This window comes from Aristolochia californica, unplaced genomic scaffold, assembly GCF_029961685.1.
Source record: "Aristolochia californica isolate CCGP_79_NKW_82.1479 unplaced genomic scaffold, dmAriCali1.0.hap1 SCAF_13, whole genome shotgun sequence".
Lineage (NCBI taxonomy): Eukaryota > Viridiplantae > Streptophyta > Magnoliopsida > Piperales > Aristolochiaceae > Aristolochia > Aristolochia californica.
The window spans coordinates 2,778,184-2,792,857 of record NW_027181804.1 but is presented as its reverse complement, the minus strand read 5'-3'; the positions used below and the strand labels follow the sequence as shown (position 1 = coordinate 2,792,857).

Below are 14,674 nucleotides of genomic sequence, written 5' to 3'. Positions count from 1 at the left end.
GGCTCTATTTTTAAAAATTACAGGAACTTCTCTAAATTTAGGTGGCAATTTTCAATTTTTTCTTCTTTTTTTTTTCGTCACAATTACTGCAAACTGATTTTGACGAAATCTTGTGGGTAATCCATCCTTTTGGTCTGTAGTGTTTTTTTTTTTTGTTTGGAAGGGTGATGATTTTATTTCAAAATAGAGCAAGAAAATATATAAGGGAGGTATCCCCTAACAACAAAAGATGGTCTCTAGTGTTTAAAACTAGTGATATATACGATCCACTTCTATGCATTGTTACGAAAAAGGTTTTAAGGGTCAAGGGTTTCTTGTACAGTTGAAGGACAGGAACCTGACAAAGAACGTTAGTGTTGTGAACAAATGAGCATCCGTATATGAAGACTATTCTGCAAGCCACAAAATCAAGAATTTGACTCTATTGAAGGAACACAAGTTACAATTAAGTCATAAAAGTGTCGATAAAGAGTTGTTTTGCATTGACAAAAAAGACCTTCGAATGAGAAACGCCGTTTTTGAATCGATGAAGCAGCATCTGATTACCACTTTAACGCTCAGTCACTGGTGTCTAATGTTTTTAATACGAGTTGTGTCGCACCAAATCGGTTCCCATATATATCAACTACAGGCAATTGCTAGAGCCTATCCACTGCCTTTATTAATTAACTAAACAAAAAGATTTGAGTCTTACTGAGCTTTGGAATAACCAGGTATAAATCTGTTATAGATACACCAAAAATAAACAAATAAGTAACAATTAGCCTTCATAATATTTCGAGGTCAAATTCAAGTCTCGCTGAGATGAGAATAAACCAGGTGTTAATACCTATTATAAACACACCCAAATAATATTTTTTTCTCCACTTTTTACCTATCTTTCATAAAATAAAATGAAGTGCAAATGATCCATAAATAAGGTCAATTAAAACTAGTCCATCAATTCCTTATTTCAGGGCCACTATTTCAATTGCAGTCAGTCAGCTATAATCCTCGAGATATACTACCCTTTCACAACCCTTCACAGGCAGGTCTCTGAACTGCAAAATTTCTTCTGTTGTACAAAGGAGATAAATTATGCCAAAGAAATTGTCTCCAGGCCTGCCTAATGTTTTTTCAAGTCATAGTATAAATGGTACAGAGTGACCAAACATATCCTAGTTGATTATTAAAAAAAGATAGACGAGTCCATCGATAATCTATAAAAACGTTTTAGATCATCAAACTACTACCACTCCATCTCACTACCAACTGAGCTTTGATTATCAACTTCACTGCTGTATCTAAGAATCTCCACACCCAAGTAATCAACGGGTCCTTCAACAGCCACATGAGGTTTCCCAACCGTCACGCGAACAGCAGATATCCGAGGGAACTTTCTCAAAGTTGTGTCGGCGATGAGTTGGGCAACTGATTCAAGAAGATTATGAGATTTGCCCTCAACGATCGCCTTCGCTATCCTGAAATCCATTGTGAGATAAACACTTAGTTTCTCTAGATTCTAATGAATGGGGTAGACCAAATGTCCAATTCCCACCTGTATATATCAGAATAACTAACGGTATTATCGAGAGAATCGGTTTGTCCAGCTTGACGGAGATCCAACCAAGCATCCATATCGATCAAAAATTTCTGACCGAGAGTCTTTTCCTCGGGTTTCACCCCGTGATAGCCATGGAATTTTAATCCTCTGAGTACGAGCTTGTCGCCCCTGTGTAATCCCTGTCCTTCCATTGATGCACCTGGATAAATTACTCAATTAACATCTATTCTGATAAAAATGAAATGAATAACACGAAGCAGAGGATATAATTTTCTGATATTCCATTGATAAACTAACAGTTTATTTATATAGACTAATACATAACTAAAAGAAACTAAAATTAGACACGCAAAATCCAACGGGCAAAATAGACTCACTTAACAACGTAAAATGAAACTGACACTCCTAAAGACTAGGACAACTAGTCTTAATTTAGAAAAAAATAATTTACTCAACAATCCCTCCTTTAAACTGATGTTCCAGACATAACATTCATTTTAATAAGAGTCAAACTTTGAAGCGTCATCCTTCAAATTGAATCATTTGAAATGCAAACACCAAGTAGCTTCCTGAACTTCTGAAATGCATGAAACTTGAGAGGCTTGGTTAGAATTTCAACAATTTGGTCTTCACTTCTGCAGAAAATAAGATTAATGACTCCATCATTTGTGAGATCCCTCAAGAAATGATACTTCACACCTATATGTTTGTTTCGACCATGTAAAACTGGATTTCTTGAAAGCTTTATTGCAGAACTGTTATCACAATAAATCTGAGTAGGTCCATCCTCCTTAAAATGCAGCTTTTTAAGGATTTTCTTTAGCCAAATAGTTAGACAAGCACAAGTTGTTGCAACAACAAATTCAACTTCAGTAGATGATAATGTGACTATATGTTGCTTCTTTGATGACCATGAAACAACTCCTGTCCCCATCATAAAAACATACCCAGATGTGGTTTTTTTATCATTTGAATCTCTTGCATAATCACTATCTGTAAAGCCAAACAGATTTGACTTTTCTCCTTTCTTGTAGAACAACCCAAACTCCTTAGACTACAAAATTTTTGTCTCTCCTCTGATCCATCTCTGGTTTAGAAAGGCGACGAATCAAACGAAGAACACGATGGCTGGACGAGAGGTCGGTCAAGGAGTAATTTCCTCCCACCAACCATCTGGGGAACGAAGTAACTCCCATTCAACGACCACTCTCTCTGATCCAGCACCTCTAGTAGGACAGCATCCAGGAAGAGGCGAAGATCGAACCAGTCTGAGGAAGCAGCACCGGCAGCAGCAGCAACGAAGAGGTAAACAACCGGAAGAAGAAGAAAAGAGGGAAAAGGAAGTTATTGAATCTGAAGATAGTTCAGGCGAGAGATGGCAAACTGTAATCTCGAAATCCTCACGCCGAAGGATCCTTGTGGAGGATCCGACCATATACGAATTCCGGAATGGAAAAGCAAAGCTGACTTTTCAAAAGAGAAAGGAGAAGAGTGGGGAGGCCATCCAGATTCATGCGCAAGAGGGGAAAAAGAAATCATACATCTCCCTCCCGATCTCCGCAGTCAGATTTTTCCTAGACATTTTTAGGAAAGTCCAAGTAGGAAACATGGGAAGAAAATACAGCAGATCACTCCTCACTGGCGATCTGGAATTCCAAGTTCACAGCCAGTATCATGGAGGCCTTCTTCATTGCGTCATCCACCAAAGACGTGGACAAATGATAATGGGTATGATTTTCCTCCCACAGCCCTCCACTTCTGGAATGGGTTGGAAACGATTTGATCAAATTCTTCAGCAGCTAGCCACCCCACCAAAAATCCACTCACAACCTAGCGCTTCACACCAGACAACTCTGTCGCTCCCACCGGATCCTCCACTAGAGAAGACTCAGACCTGCAAAACCAATTATCCAATACCACCATCAACACCACTCCCCCAATTTTCACCCCAGAAAAAACAATTCTTTATATCCCTGCCAGCCCACATTGAAACTGAGGGCAAGCGCAAAATGTCCCTGGCAGTCCTCTTGGAAGACCCGGAAAATTTTTTCACCAGAAGACAACTCCAAGAATGGCTGCAAAAACGAAATATCACGTTCACAGCCATCATCAAAGCTCATAAGAGGAGCTGGATCATCAACTGCCATTCGGAGGAGGACCGCAAGAGACTTCATTCACTAAAGGCAGAGACTATTTCAACGATCCTCCACATGACCAATTGGAGCCCAGAACTCACAACCCCCATCTCGGGGCAATGGGTGATCGTCAAAGGTCTTCCGGTGGAAATCCGATGCCGGCATACTCTGGAATGCCTCACAAAAGAATTCGGAGAGGTTATTTGGGCCGAAAGCCAGCCAACGCAGCTTCACAGAGAAAAAATTTTCATCCGGCCAAAATCACCGGTAAGTGGTTTACAATTTTTTCATATCTCCTGCGGAAAAACCATGATCTGGGTCTCCATGGAATTCGGAGATCTGGAAACCCTTCCGGCAGCCAACTCGGAAGAAACCTCACGAAACACAACCCAGACTCAGCAGATCCGTCAGTTACCGACTCGGAAGCCGCACTCGGAGTTCAATCGGACATGGGTTCCGAAAAAACAAAAACAAAAAAAAAATCCAACCACACAACATCAATCCCCATATCCCGAAACAATCCAATCAACACCAGTTCACAGTAACCCTTTCACTGCCCCCGCCGAAAAAGATCCTATCCACATAAGTGCATCCGCAGACAAAATCTCATCTCTGAAATCGCCCTTGGCAACAGTGCCAATCCCCAATTCCAAAACACCTGCAATACACCGTTCCCCAAATCCAAAAGCTGATAGGATCTTTCAAACCGATGTGCAGACACATCCGGACAAGGGGATTATTACTTCCCTTTGTTCACATCCATCACTGTCAAACTCTAACCCGCCTCGAAACAAAAAACACTTTCCCCCACATACCTACCTCTCCATTTACCAAAATCCATCATCACCTTCTCAACCTCGAGCCCCGCACCATACTCTTACACAAAAAAAAAAAAAAAAAAAAAAACAAACCACCTTTTCAACCATCAAATCCACAGCCGTCGACCTCTACAACTTCCAAAGCGCCTTAGCCCACATCACGCCGTCGCCCCGTCATGTCCTTTCTACATCAACCCTTTCCCCAACGCCGCACCTCGAGTCCCGAACTCGCCTGCCATACATCAACCTCCAACACCCTTCAGTCGACATCACGCCCCGTCCTTCCCTTTCTACATCAACCTTTTCACCTCTGCCGCTTTTCATTTCCCGAAGCAGTACCCATCTTTCCATCTTTAAATCCCTCCCATCCCCTCCGCCACCCAAATCTTCCTCTTCCCGAAGCCTACCGTACGCCAATCCCTCAGTCCAAATCACGCCACCATCAACCCTTTCCCCAACGCCACACCTCGAGTCCCGAACTCGCCTGCCATACATCAACCTCCAACACCCTTCAGTCGACATCACGCCCCGCCCTTCCCTTTCTACATCAACTTTTTCACCTCCGCCGCTTTTCATTTCCCGAAGCAGTACCCATCTTTCCATCTTTAAATCCCTCCCATCCCCTCCGCCACCCAAATCTTCCTCTTCCCGAAGCCTACCGTACGCCAATTCCTCAGTCCAAATCACGCCACCCTCCCGTCCTTTCACTTTTAAATCCCTCTCCTTCCCTCCGCCGCCTAAATCTTCCTTTTCCCGAAGCCGCACCCCTCACTTGTCATCCCCGTCCCGCAGCTTCTCTAACTCGATAAATCCCCTTTCCCCCCCACTTCCACCCACATTCTCGGCTCGTTATCGAGGATCTCCCTCTGCGACCCCCCCGACCTCAAACCTTCCTCATCACCCATCCCATCCATCCCAGCAACCAACTCCTCTCGCCGTCCCATCAAACCCTCCCTCTCTGACTCAAATCTCCCCTTATACGGCCACCCCTCGAGCCCCGTTAAGGCCATCCCTCTTCTCTAATGAATCCACTTGGGATTTCGAACCCCCCTCTCACTCCCCTTCCCCCTTATATATTCACTCTCCCACTATCCTCTGCCCCACCCCCCTTCGTATTATTTACCCCCACTCCGACACCATGGAAAACTCAAACCCCAAACCCTTCACCCCTCCCTTCCACACCAATACTGAAAAACAAATTGCCACCACCCCTTTCCGATATACCTACTCCAGGAAAAAAGAAGCAGGGAAAACTAAAGCCAAACTCGGTAACCCCACACCTTCCGAGACAAACAAGGACAAAGATAAAATCAAAGACACTACCCCCCCACCTTCCCCCCCTCCAAATTCCCCTCCTGTCCTTCCAATGGAATTTCCCCATGATTGGTACGATCTCCCCCCTGCTTTCCCCTATGGAATCCCTCCAATTTGGTCCGACCTCCCCCCAACTATAACCTCTGAATCTACCCTAGCCAAGGCCTTCACTCCCAATCCGCGCGATGAGCTCCTCCTATTCCTGCTGGAACAGGAACAATCCTTTCCTCGAGAAGAATTTTCAGAAATGACGGAGCTTGCCAACATATTTTGTGCGGGATACACTGAAGCTGGAGCCGTGGAGCGAAACATCAACTCCCACCGTTCCCCATGATCGTTCTATCATGGAATGTAAGAGGTCTCGGCTCTCTGGCCAAGCGTGCTCTCGTCCGAGCAGCGCTTTTTGATGTTAAACCAAAAATAGCTATACTTCTTGAAACGAAGATACAGTCCTTTGATTATTCAATTGTGTGTAATATATGGTATGACTCCAACCCAGCGTGGGCGCATGTAGCTGCAATTGGCCATTCTGGGGGCATTATTGTCATCTGGGATCCAATTGCTTTTGATGCTATTTCCGTCCTTCCGGGGCGATACTCAATAGGTATCCAGCTCCGGGATCACAACCTCGGTACTTGTTGGGCTCTTGCTGGCATATATGGGCCTACTCGGTACCGTGACCGAGCATCTTTCTGGGAGGAAATCTTTCAGCTTGTCCAATTGTGGGACCTCCCTTGGCTCATTGGAGGAGACTTCAATGCGACATTATCTTGCTCTGACAAATGTCCTCTCTGCTTCCCGAACCTCATCAACCATGAGAGCCTTTTCTGACTTTATCAATAGTGTTGCTCTCTCCGAGATTCCTCTTTCGGGGAAAAAATTCACCTGGACAAATTGTCAGAACCCCCCCATTTTGTCTAAATTGGACAGATTTTTTTCAAATATAGAATGGAACCTTCTTTTTCCCAACACCTCTGGCCAAGTCCTAAACAAAATTGGATCTGACCATTGGCCTATCCAACTCAATTCCCGGCCTCTTGCGTGGGAAAAATCTCCCTTTCGGTTTGAGAATGCCTGGTTATTAACCACGGCTTTCATCCCTTCTTTGAAATCTTGGTGGCTCGAATTGGAAAATCATCCGAACCCGGGCTGGGCCCTCCCTCGGAAACTGAAAGCCCTCAAAGCAAAGATCAGAATGTGGGATAAAAATCATCGTGTTTCTGCTGCTTCCCAGAAAGATTCGATTCGCCGCCGCATTTCTGAGCTGGATCTACTGGAGGAACAAAGGTTAATCTCTCCTACTGAATTTTTGCTTAGAAATAAATTAAATGCTGAATACCGTACATTTCTTCATTCTGATTCTGTCCGTTGGAAACAACGTTCAAGATTTCGTTGGATGGCTGAGGGTGATGGAAACACAAAGTTTTTTCATTCCATCGCCTCGGCCAGGAGGAGGACTAACCGTATCACTGCTCTCTGTAACGGAGACCAAGTGGTAACGGATAGTGCCTCCATTTCTAACCTTTTGGTGAAGTATTTCTCAGAGCTATATTCAGAAGTCTGTTTCAGAAGACCAAAAATCCATCAGCTCAATTTCGAGCGCATCTCAACTGAAGACGCAATGGATCTTGAAAAACCATTCTCCTCAGAAGAAATTGAACGGGCTGTGTTGGGCCTTCCTAAAGATAAAGCCCCCGGACCAGATGGCTTTAATGGTGAGTTTTATCACTGTTTTTGGGATCTGTTAAAAAATGATGTATGTGCCTTCGTTCACAATTTTCACCAAGTGGGAATTACTCACTCTGGAATTGGTGCATCTTTTATTGCGCTTATTCCTAAAAAAACAAATTCAGAGGAGCCTAAAGATTTCCGGCCCATCAGTCTCATTTCCAGTTCATATAAAATTATTGGTCGTCTGTTGGCTAATCGGCTAAAAGCTGTCCTTTACAAGGTAATTAATCCTTGTCAAAGTGCTTTTATCCGAGACAGAAACATCCTGGACTCTTCTCTTACTGCTCATGAACTTCTTCATTCGTTCAAAAAATCTTCCCTTCCTAGGTTTGTTCTGAAAATTGATTTTGAGAAAGCCTTTGACCGGGTTGACTGGAAACTGGTGGATTATCTTTTTGACCGTATGGGTTTTGGTACCAGATGGAAATTCTGGATGCGGAGTTGTATTTCCTCCCCTTCTTATTCTGTTTTGGTAAATGGGAAACCCCGAGGATACTTCAAATCCTCTAGAGGGATCAGACAAGGAGACCCCCTTTCTCCATTTATTTTTACTCTCATTGGAGAATACCTTACCTCTATGATCCGGTTTGCTAAACGTTCGGGTTGGCTCAGTCCTATTTTTTCTGATCCAATCCAAGACGTCCCCATTCTTCAGTTTGCAGATGATTCTATTCTTTTTGGAGAAGGGTCCATGAGACAAATAAAACGCATGAAAGCTATCTTGAATATCTTTGAATTGACGTCTGGTCAAAAGATAAGCTGGGAGAAAACCACAATCTTTGGTTTTAATATTGATGCATCTATTCTCAACTCTATGGCGAACTATCTGGGTTGTAAGGTAGCATCAATTCCGAGTACATATCTGGGCTTACCTTTGACTCCTTTCCTGCCTTCGAAAAATTCCTGGTTTCCGGTTGTTGAGAGGCTTGAGAAGCGTCTGGCTTCTTGGAAAGGAAAATTTTTATCCAAAGCTGGTAAACTGGTTCTAATTAAATCATGCCTTCATGGAATACCTTCCTATTTCTTATCTTTGTACAATTGTCCAGCTTCTATTCGGGATAGAATTGAATTTTTGAAAAGAAGATTTTTATGGGATGGGCCAAATGGGGAAAAAAAGGTTAATCTTGTAAAATGGGTTGATGTTTGTAAACCAATTGTAATGGGGGGCCTCGGGATTCGTGACGTTGCTACCACCAACAAGTCTCTGCTACTAAAGTGGGTTTGGAAGTACAACATGCAACCCAATCTACTGTGGCGCCGAATGGTTGCAAGTAAATCAGGAAAAGAGAGAGGTTGGTGGACGGAGGGGGGAAGATTTTACAAGTTATCCCCTGTTTGGAAGAAAATTGCCAAACTCTTACCTTGCTTCAAAGCCGCCGTCAAATGCTATATTGGAAGTGGTGAAAATACTCTTTTCTGGTCCGATTGGTGGATCGGGACTAGTTCCTTAGAGGAAAGTTATCCTCTTTTATTCCAGCTGTCAAGATCTCGAAGTTCAATGATTTCTGACCATTGGCAGTCCTCGGGTGGGTGGAATCTTCATCTCAGACGGGCATTAAATGACTCTGAAACTGTTGAAGCAACTGGCCTGATCAATTTACTTTCTGGTGTGGCCTTAAAAAATTCTTCCGATATCCTCATCTGGACACCCAACAAACAAGGTATGTTCTCTTCAGCCTCAACGTACCATCATTTGATTTCCTACCATCCTCTTCACGCAGAACATCCTGTTACTTTTGCTTGGTCGCTCCCGATTCCTCCTCGCATCAAATTTTTCATCTGGACGGTATGTCTTAAAAAAATTTTAACTTCTGACGCTTTGCAAAGACGAGGCATTAATATTCCCAATCCAGAATGCCCATTTTGCAACACATCTCCTGAAACAGCAGATCATACGCTTTTGCATTGCGAATATGCTCATAAGATTTGGACCGAATTAATGGACAAGATCGGTTTATTATATTGCCCTTCGCAAGATTTGCTAAACACTATTTATACTTTGGTTAGCTCCCATCTTCCGAAGTTAGGGAAAATCTTAATATCTTGTTGTGTTGGACACATTGTGTGGAATTTATGGAAAGAAAGAAATAATCGCAAATTCAATCAGAAATCTATTCCTCGGAATATTCTCTGTGATCAGATAGTCGGTCAAGTTAGCTCTTGGGTTCTCCTTCGCAAAGAATTCTGTGATCTAAGAGCAACAAATATGAGGGAAAATTGGAGAAATGTTGCGAAAATGTCTCTTATTTCGAAGGCTCCTATTATGATAGAATGGACTAGACCTCCTCCTGGACACTTTAAATTAAATTTTGATGGAAGTGCTTTCGGTTGTCCGGGCCCAGCCGGATTTGGTGGAGTAATTCACGATGATCAAGCAAATCTTCTCTACACTTATGCGGGTCCAATTGGAGTATCAGACTCTACTTGTGCGGAATTACATGGCTTGCTCAACGGGCTGAAACTCTTCAAACAAAAAAAGGATGGTGCTCTCTTGATTGAAGGGGATTCTCAAGTTATTATAAATTGGTGCTCCAAGCCTTCAAAACCTCCTTGGCGTCATTGGAAGATTTATGATGAAATCTGTAATTTAACTTCTGATTTATTATGTACTTGGAAACATGTACCAAGATCTGCTAATCATTTAGCCGATGTTCAAGCTAAAAAAGGCGTTACCCTCCAACATCTTGTTGTGGAGGAAATGTCTTTTTAGTTTTTTAGTTTGTATTTTATCTCTTTTGAATACATTTACAACTCTTCTCAAAAAAAAAACCCAAACTCCTTAGTACCTTGCAAGTAACGAAAAATTCTTTTTGCAGCTAAGAGATGAATCTCTGTAGGATATTCCATGTACCTGCTAATCACACTTACAACATGCATGATATCAGGTCTTGTTGCTGTCAAATACATTAAACTCCCCACAATTTGTTTGTAAAGAGTGTCATCAACCTTCTTTCCTCCATTATCTTTGTGTAGCTTTATACCAAACTCAAATGGAGTATTTACAGGATTACAATCCTTCATCTGAAACCTGTCCAAAATTTCTTGCACATACTTCTTTTGAGAAATAAAAATTCCAGTAGAAGATTACACCACTCTTTTTTCAAATCTCCATGGAGGAATGTTGATTTCACGTCCAACTGGAAGATAGGCCATGAGTTTTGAGCTGCCATAGCAATCACCAATTTGATTGCATCATGTCTTGCAACCGGAGCAAAGACTTCTTTATAATCAATACCAAACTCTTGCTTGTAGCCCTTAGCTACCAAGCGTGCCTAGTGCTTGTCAACCTCACCATTCTCTTTCAGTTTTGTCTTGTAAACCCACTTTACACCAATTGTCTTCTGCCCTTTTGGAAGATCACATAGCTCTCATGTATCATTTTTTTCAATGGCTGTAATTTCAGCATCCATAGCCTTTCTCCATTTTGGTTCTTTGACAACCACTTCAAAAATGGTAGGATCACAATCTGAAAACAGATAAAAATGTGTAAGTGGGTCATCACCTTGGTCAACTCCAGTTACTTTATAATCAGTCATCCATGCTGGTCTTATTCGAACACGTTGAGACCCTTGTGATTCAACTGCAAGTGGGCTTTGATTGGTTGAAACATTTTGAGTGACTTCCTCTTCTTGCTCAGTCTCCATAGGTTGCTGCCCTTTCTCATCATCATCAAAGTCTGTTGGAATGCTTTCTTTAACACCTTGTTGATTCCATGACCAGGTGTCTTTTTCATCAAATATCACATCACGGCTGATGACAATTTTCATGGTGCTAGGATAGTATAGTTTATAGGTTTTTGACTTATCACTAACACCAAGAAAAATACATTTTTCTCCCTTGTTATCTAGCTTCCTCTTCTTCTCATCTAAAATATGGGCATAAGCAATACACCCAAAAATCTGAAAATAATCTACAACAAGCTTCTTTCCGCTCCATGCTTCCTCTGGTGTCATATTTTAAACAGCAAGTCTGGGACTTCTGTTTAATATATGGATGCTCCAATTAACTGCTTCAGGCTAGAAACTTTTTGAAATGCCACTTGTAGTCAAAAGGCTTCGCACCATATTCATAATAGTACGATTCTTCCTCTAGCATACACCATTCTGTTGGGGTGTATAAGCTGCTGTAAGTTGTCTCCTGATTTCATGGTTCTCACAAAAATTTGCAAATTCATGTGAGTTATATTCGCCACCGCGATCCGTGCGAAGAACTTTTATTGGGTTGCCAACCTTTTTCTCAACAAGAGCTTTATAGCTTTTAAAAGCTACAAAGGCTTCAGATTTTTCTTGCAAAAAATAAACTCACATCTTACGACTATAATAATCAATGAAAGTAATGATATATCTTTTACCTCCATTAAAATGTGGTGTTATTGGCCCACAAATGTCGGAATGAACAAACTCCAATACTTTCTTCGCTCTCCAAGGCTTTCCTTGTGGAAATTGATTACAGTGTTATTTGCTAACAACACATTCTTCACAAACTTGAGAAGAGACTATAATTTGAGGAAGCCCCGTCACTATAATTTGTTGCAGTGTTTTCAATCTGCCAAAATTCAAATGCCCATAGCAAAAGTGCCATAGCCAAGCCTCATCTTTTAATTTTGCTGAGAAACACGAATGAGTTGTGTTGTGGAGATAAAGTGGGAACATACGATTCGTCGTCATGTTAACTTGAGCAATTAAGCCCAATTTTGCATCTCAAATCCGACATACTCCATCTTTGATAACAATCTCGTATCCTTTTTCTTGTAACTGACCAATACTAAGCAAGTTGGTCTTTAAATCTGGCACAAAAAGAATATTAGCGATAGTGTAAGTGGAATTTCCTTTGGTTTGGATTGTTACTTTTCCTTTTTCCATAACAGAAATTGTGGAGTTGTCACCAAACTTAACAGAGCTGTGAAAGAATTCATCCAAGTCAGAAAATGCCTCCTTCTCTTCACACATGTGGTTGCTACAACCAGTGTCTAAATACCACATGCTGTGTTGAGTTCCCTCCTTCACATGACACACCATCAAAAGAGACACCTCTTCTTCCGTTTCTGCAAAGTTAATTTGATCTCCACGTTGTTTATTCAAATCCGTTTGACATTCTGATTTATAATGGCCATACCTATGACATCTGAAACATTCAACATTGGATTTATCTACTGACTTTGATATATAAGTTGTGGACTGGTGGCCTCCACGTCCTCTGCCTCTCCTTTGAAACTGACTGTCTTGTTGATGATAATTTTGTTGTTGGTGCCCACAATCATTGTTGTTTCTTCCTCGACCTTTATCAGCTCTACTGGGTGTAGAGTGATTTTCTAATAAAGCATTCAATACTTATTCTTCTTTGTCCTGTTGGTTAAGTTTTTGCTCATGAACCAACAAAGAACCTTGCCATTCATCAATTGATAGCAAATCAACATCATTAACTACTTCTATAGCACAAACAACAAAATTAAATTTTGGTATCAAGGATCGAATAATTTTTTCAACAATAAGAACATCCTTTGTCTTGTCGCCATGGATCCGCATTTTGTTAACGATTGCCATCGTTCTTGAAAAATAATCTATAATTGATTCTCCTGATTTCATTTGAAGTATTTCGAACTCCGAACGAAGTGCTTGAAACTGTTGCCTCTTAGCCCTTGTTGTACTTGGGTACTTCTTCTTCATGGAATCCCAAATATGCTTAGTTGTGTCTTTGCAAAGAATAGTTTCCAAGATTGATCGATCGATAGCTTAGAATAAATAATTCTTTGCTTTAAGATCCTTTAGCTTCAACCCTTCAAGCTCTGTCTTTTTGCATATGTAAGCACAACTCCTACTGCTACTCCAGAAACAATAATCGTCTAATATTTTTTGGACCTCAAAAAAATTTCCATGAGCATGCTCCAATGGTCATAGTGACCATCAAAGTGTGGAATGGCTGGCTGTATAAAATTTGCTCGGCTTAGTGTTTAGGCTCAGCTCTACTATTTTGACTCGAATTAAATCGCTGATTTAATTCACGTCTTCTCCCTTCTCTCTTTGGACCAGAGCGTGAGAGAAAAAATTTCTGTGGCAAACGAAACGAAAAAAATTTCTACTGAAAAATTTAGCGAGATAATAAAATACCAGATACCAACGGTACCGACGGCGGCAACGGCAACGGCAGGATTTTCGGGATCTCTGATTTTCGGAATCGTTCCGAAAAATTTTCGACTCTGGAGGCCTGTATCTGCGGCACGGGCTTTCAGCAATGAGATTCCGTCGCCAGTAACGACAGCGGCGACAGAGGAAGATATGCGACAACGGCTCTGTTTTCGGGATTTCTTCCCGAAATTATCGGGAGAGGCCCGCTCTCTCCTTCTCCTTCTACGGCTGCGGCGCAGGAAGGACGAGTACTTAGATGAAGAGATCAGAGTCCAGAATTGAGGAGCCTGCAGCTTGCCTCCTCCGCCTGATCTGATCGGGAACAAAAATGAGAGAGCTTCTTGGACGGAACGGCTCAAGAACCGAGCCCACCCTAAAATTTATCCCTGCAAAACCTGCCTCGCGAATCGCGAGTCTCCGTCTTGTGGTTATTGACTAATACAACACATTGAGCTAGATGTTATTTTTCTTGTTAAAATATTTACAACCATTTTCTGGAGCTCGAAGTCGTCTACTTTATTATTAATATTCTTAGAGTCATATCATATTTCAATTAAAATTTTATTTTTTGGAAATTTGCATTTTATTGATATTTGTGAACCGATTAGATCTAGATGCTACTCTATTCGGTCCATTTACAACTTTTAATATGCAAAAAATTGTGCTTCATGTAAGATATTGTGATTCTTTTTTAAATAAAATATTATCCTTTTGCTTACAAAATTAAGTTAAAAATTAAATTGATTAAAACATTTAATAAGAAAAAATTGAAAACATAGCACCTCGACATTTGGATTTTAGTATGAACTTAGGCCCATATAAGTTTAGGTATACCTAATTTTCATTCTTACAATCATCATTGAATTGAGTGACTTGAAAATTGATTTCTTCTTATTTTACATTTATTTACTATTTTATGTATTTATTTTGATGTTATTTTGAGACTTTTTCCCCAATTTTATCAATTTTTACCTAAACCTTAAAACCCTAAGACCCTAAACATTAAAC

General features: G+C 41.2%; 2 protein-coding genes across 2 annotated transcripts; one reads left to right on the top strand and one right to left on the bottom strand.

Moving 5' to 3' along the window:
* Nucleotides 1–916: 916 nt before the first annotated feature.
* Nucleotides 917–14,082, bottom strand: LOC137948547 (dihydroneopterin aldolase 2). Its single transcript, XM_068794632.1, has 3 exons — nucleotides 13,649–14,082; nucleotides 1,538–1,742; nucleotides 917–1,460 (listed from the first exon to the last, which is right to left on the bottom strand). The coding sequence occupies exons 2-3, from the start codon at nucleotides 1,732–1,734 to the stop codon at nucleotides 1,229–1,231; spliced, it is 429 nt and encodes a 142-aa protein (XP_068650733.1). The 5' UTR covers nucleotides 1,735–1,742; nucleotides 13,649–14,082; the 3' UTR covers nucleotides 917–1,228.
* On the top strand, nucleotides 6,141–6,641 carry LOC137948484 (uncharacterized). The gene has a single exon (XM_068794567.1). The coding sequence runs from the start codon at nucleotides 6,141–6,143 to the stop codon at nucleotides 6,639–6,641; it is 501 nt and encodes a 166-aa protein (XP_068650668.1).
* Nucleotides 14,083–14,674: the final 592 nt, after the last annotated feature.

Coding starts and splice junctions, on each gene's coding strand:
- LOC137948547 (XM_068794632.1), bottom strand. CDS start 1,734: ATGGAAGGACAGGGATTACACAGGGGCGACAAGCTCGTACTCAGAGGA. Junction 1,461..1,537: donor AGTTATTCTGATATATACAG/GTGGGAATTGGA, acceptor AATGGATTTCAG/GATAGCGAAGGCGATCGTTG.
- LOC137948484 (XM_068794567.1), top strand. CDS start 6,141: ATGATCGTTCTATCATGGAATGTAAGAGGTCTCGGCTCTCTGGCCAAG.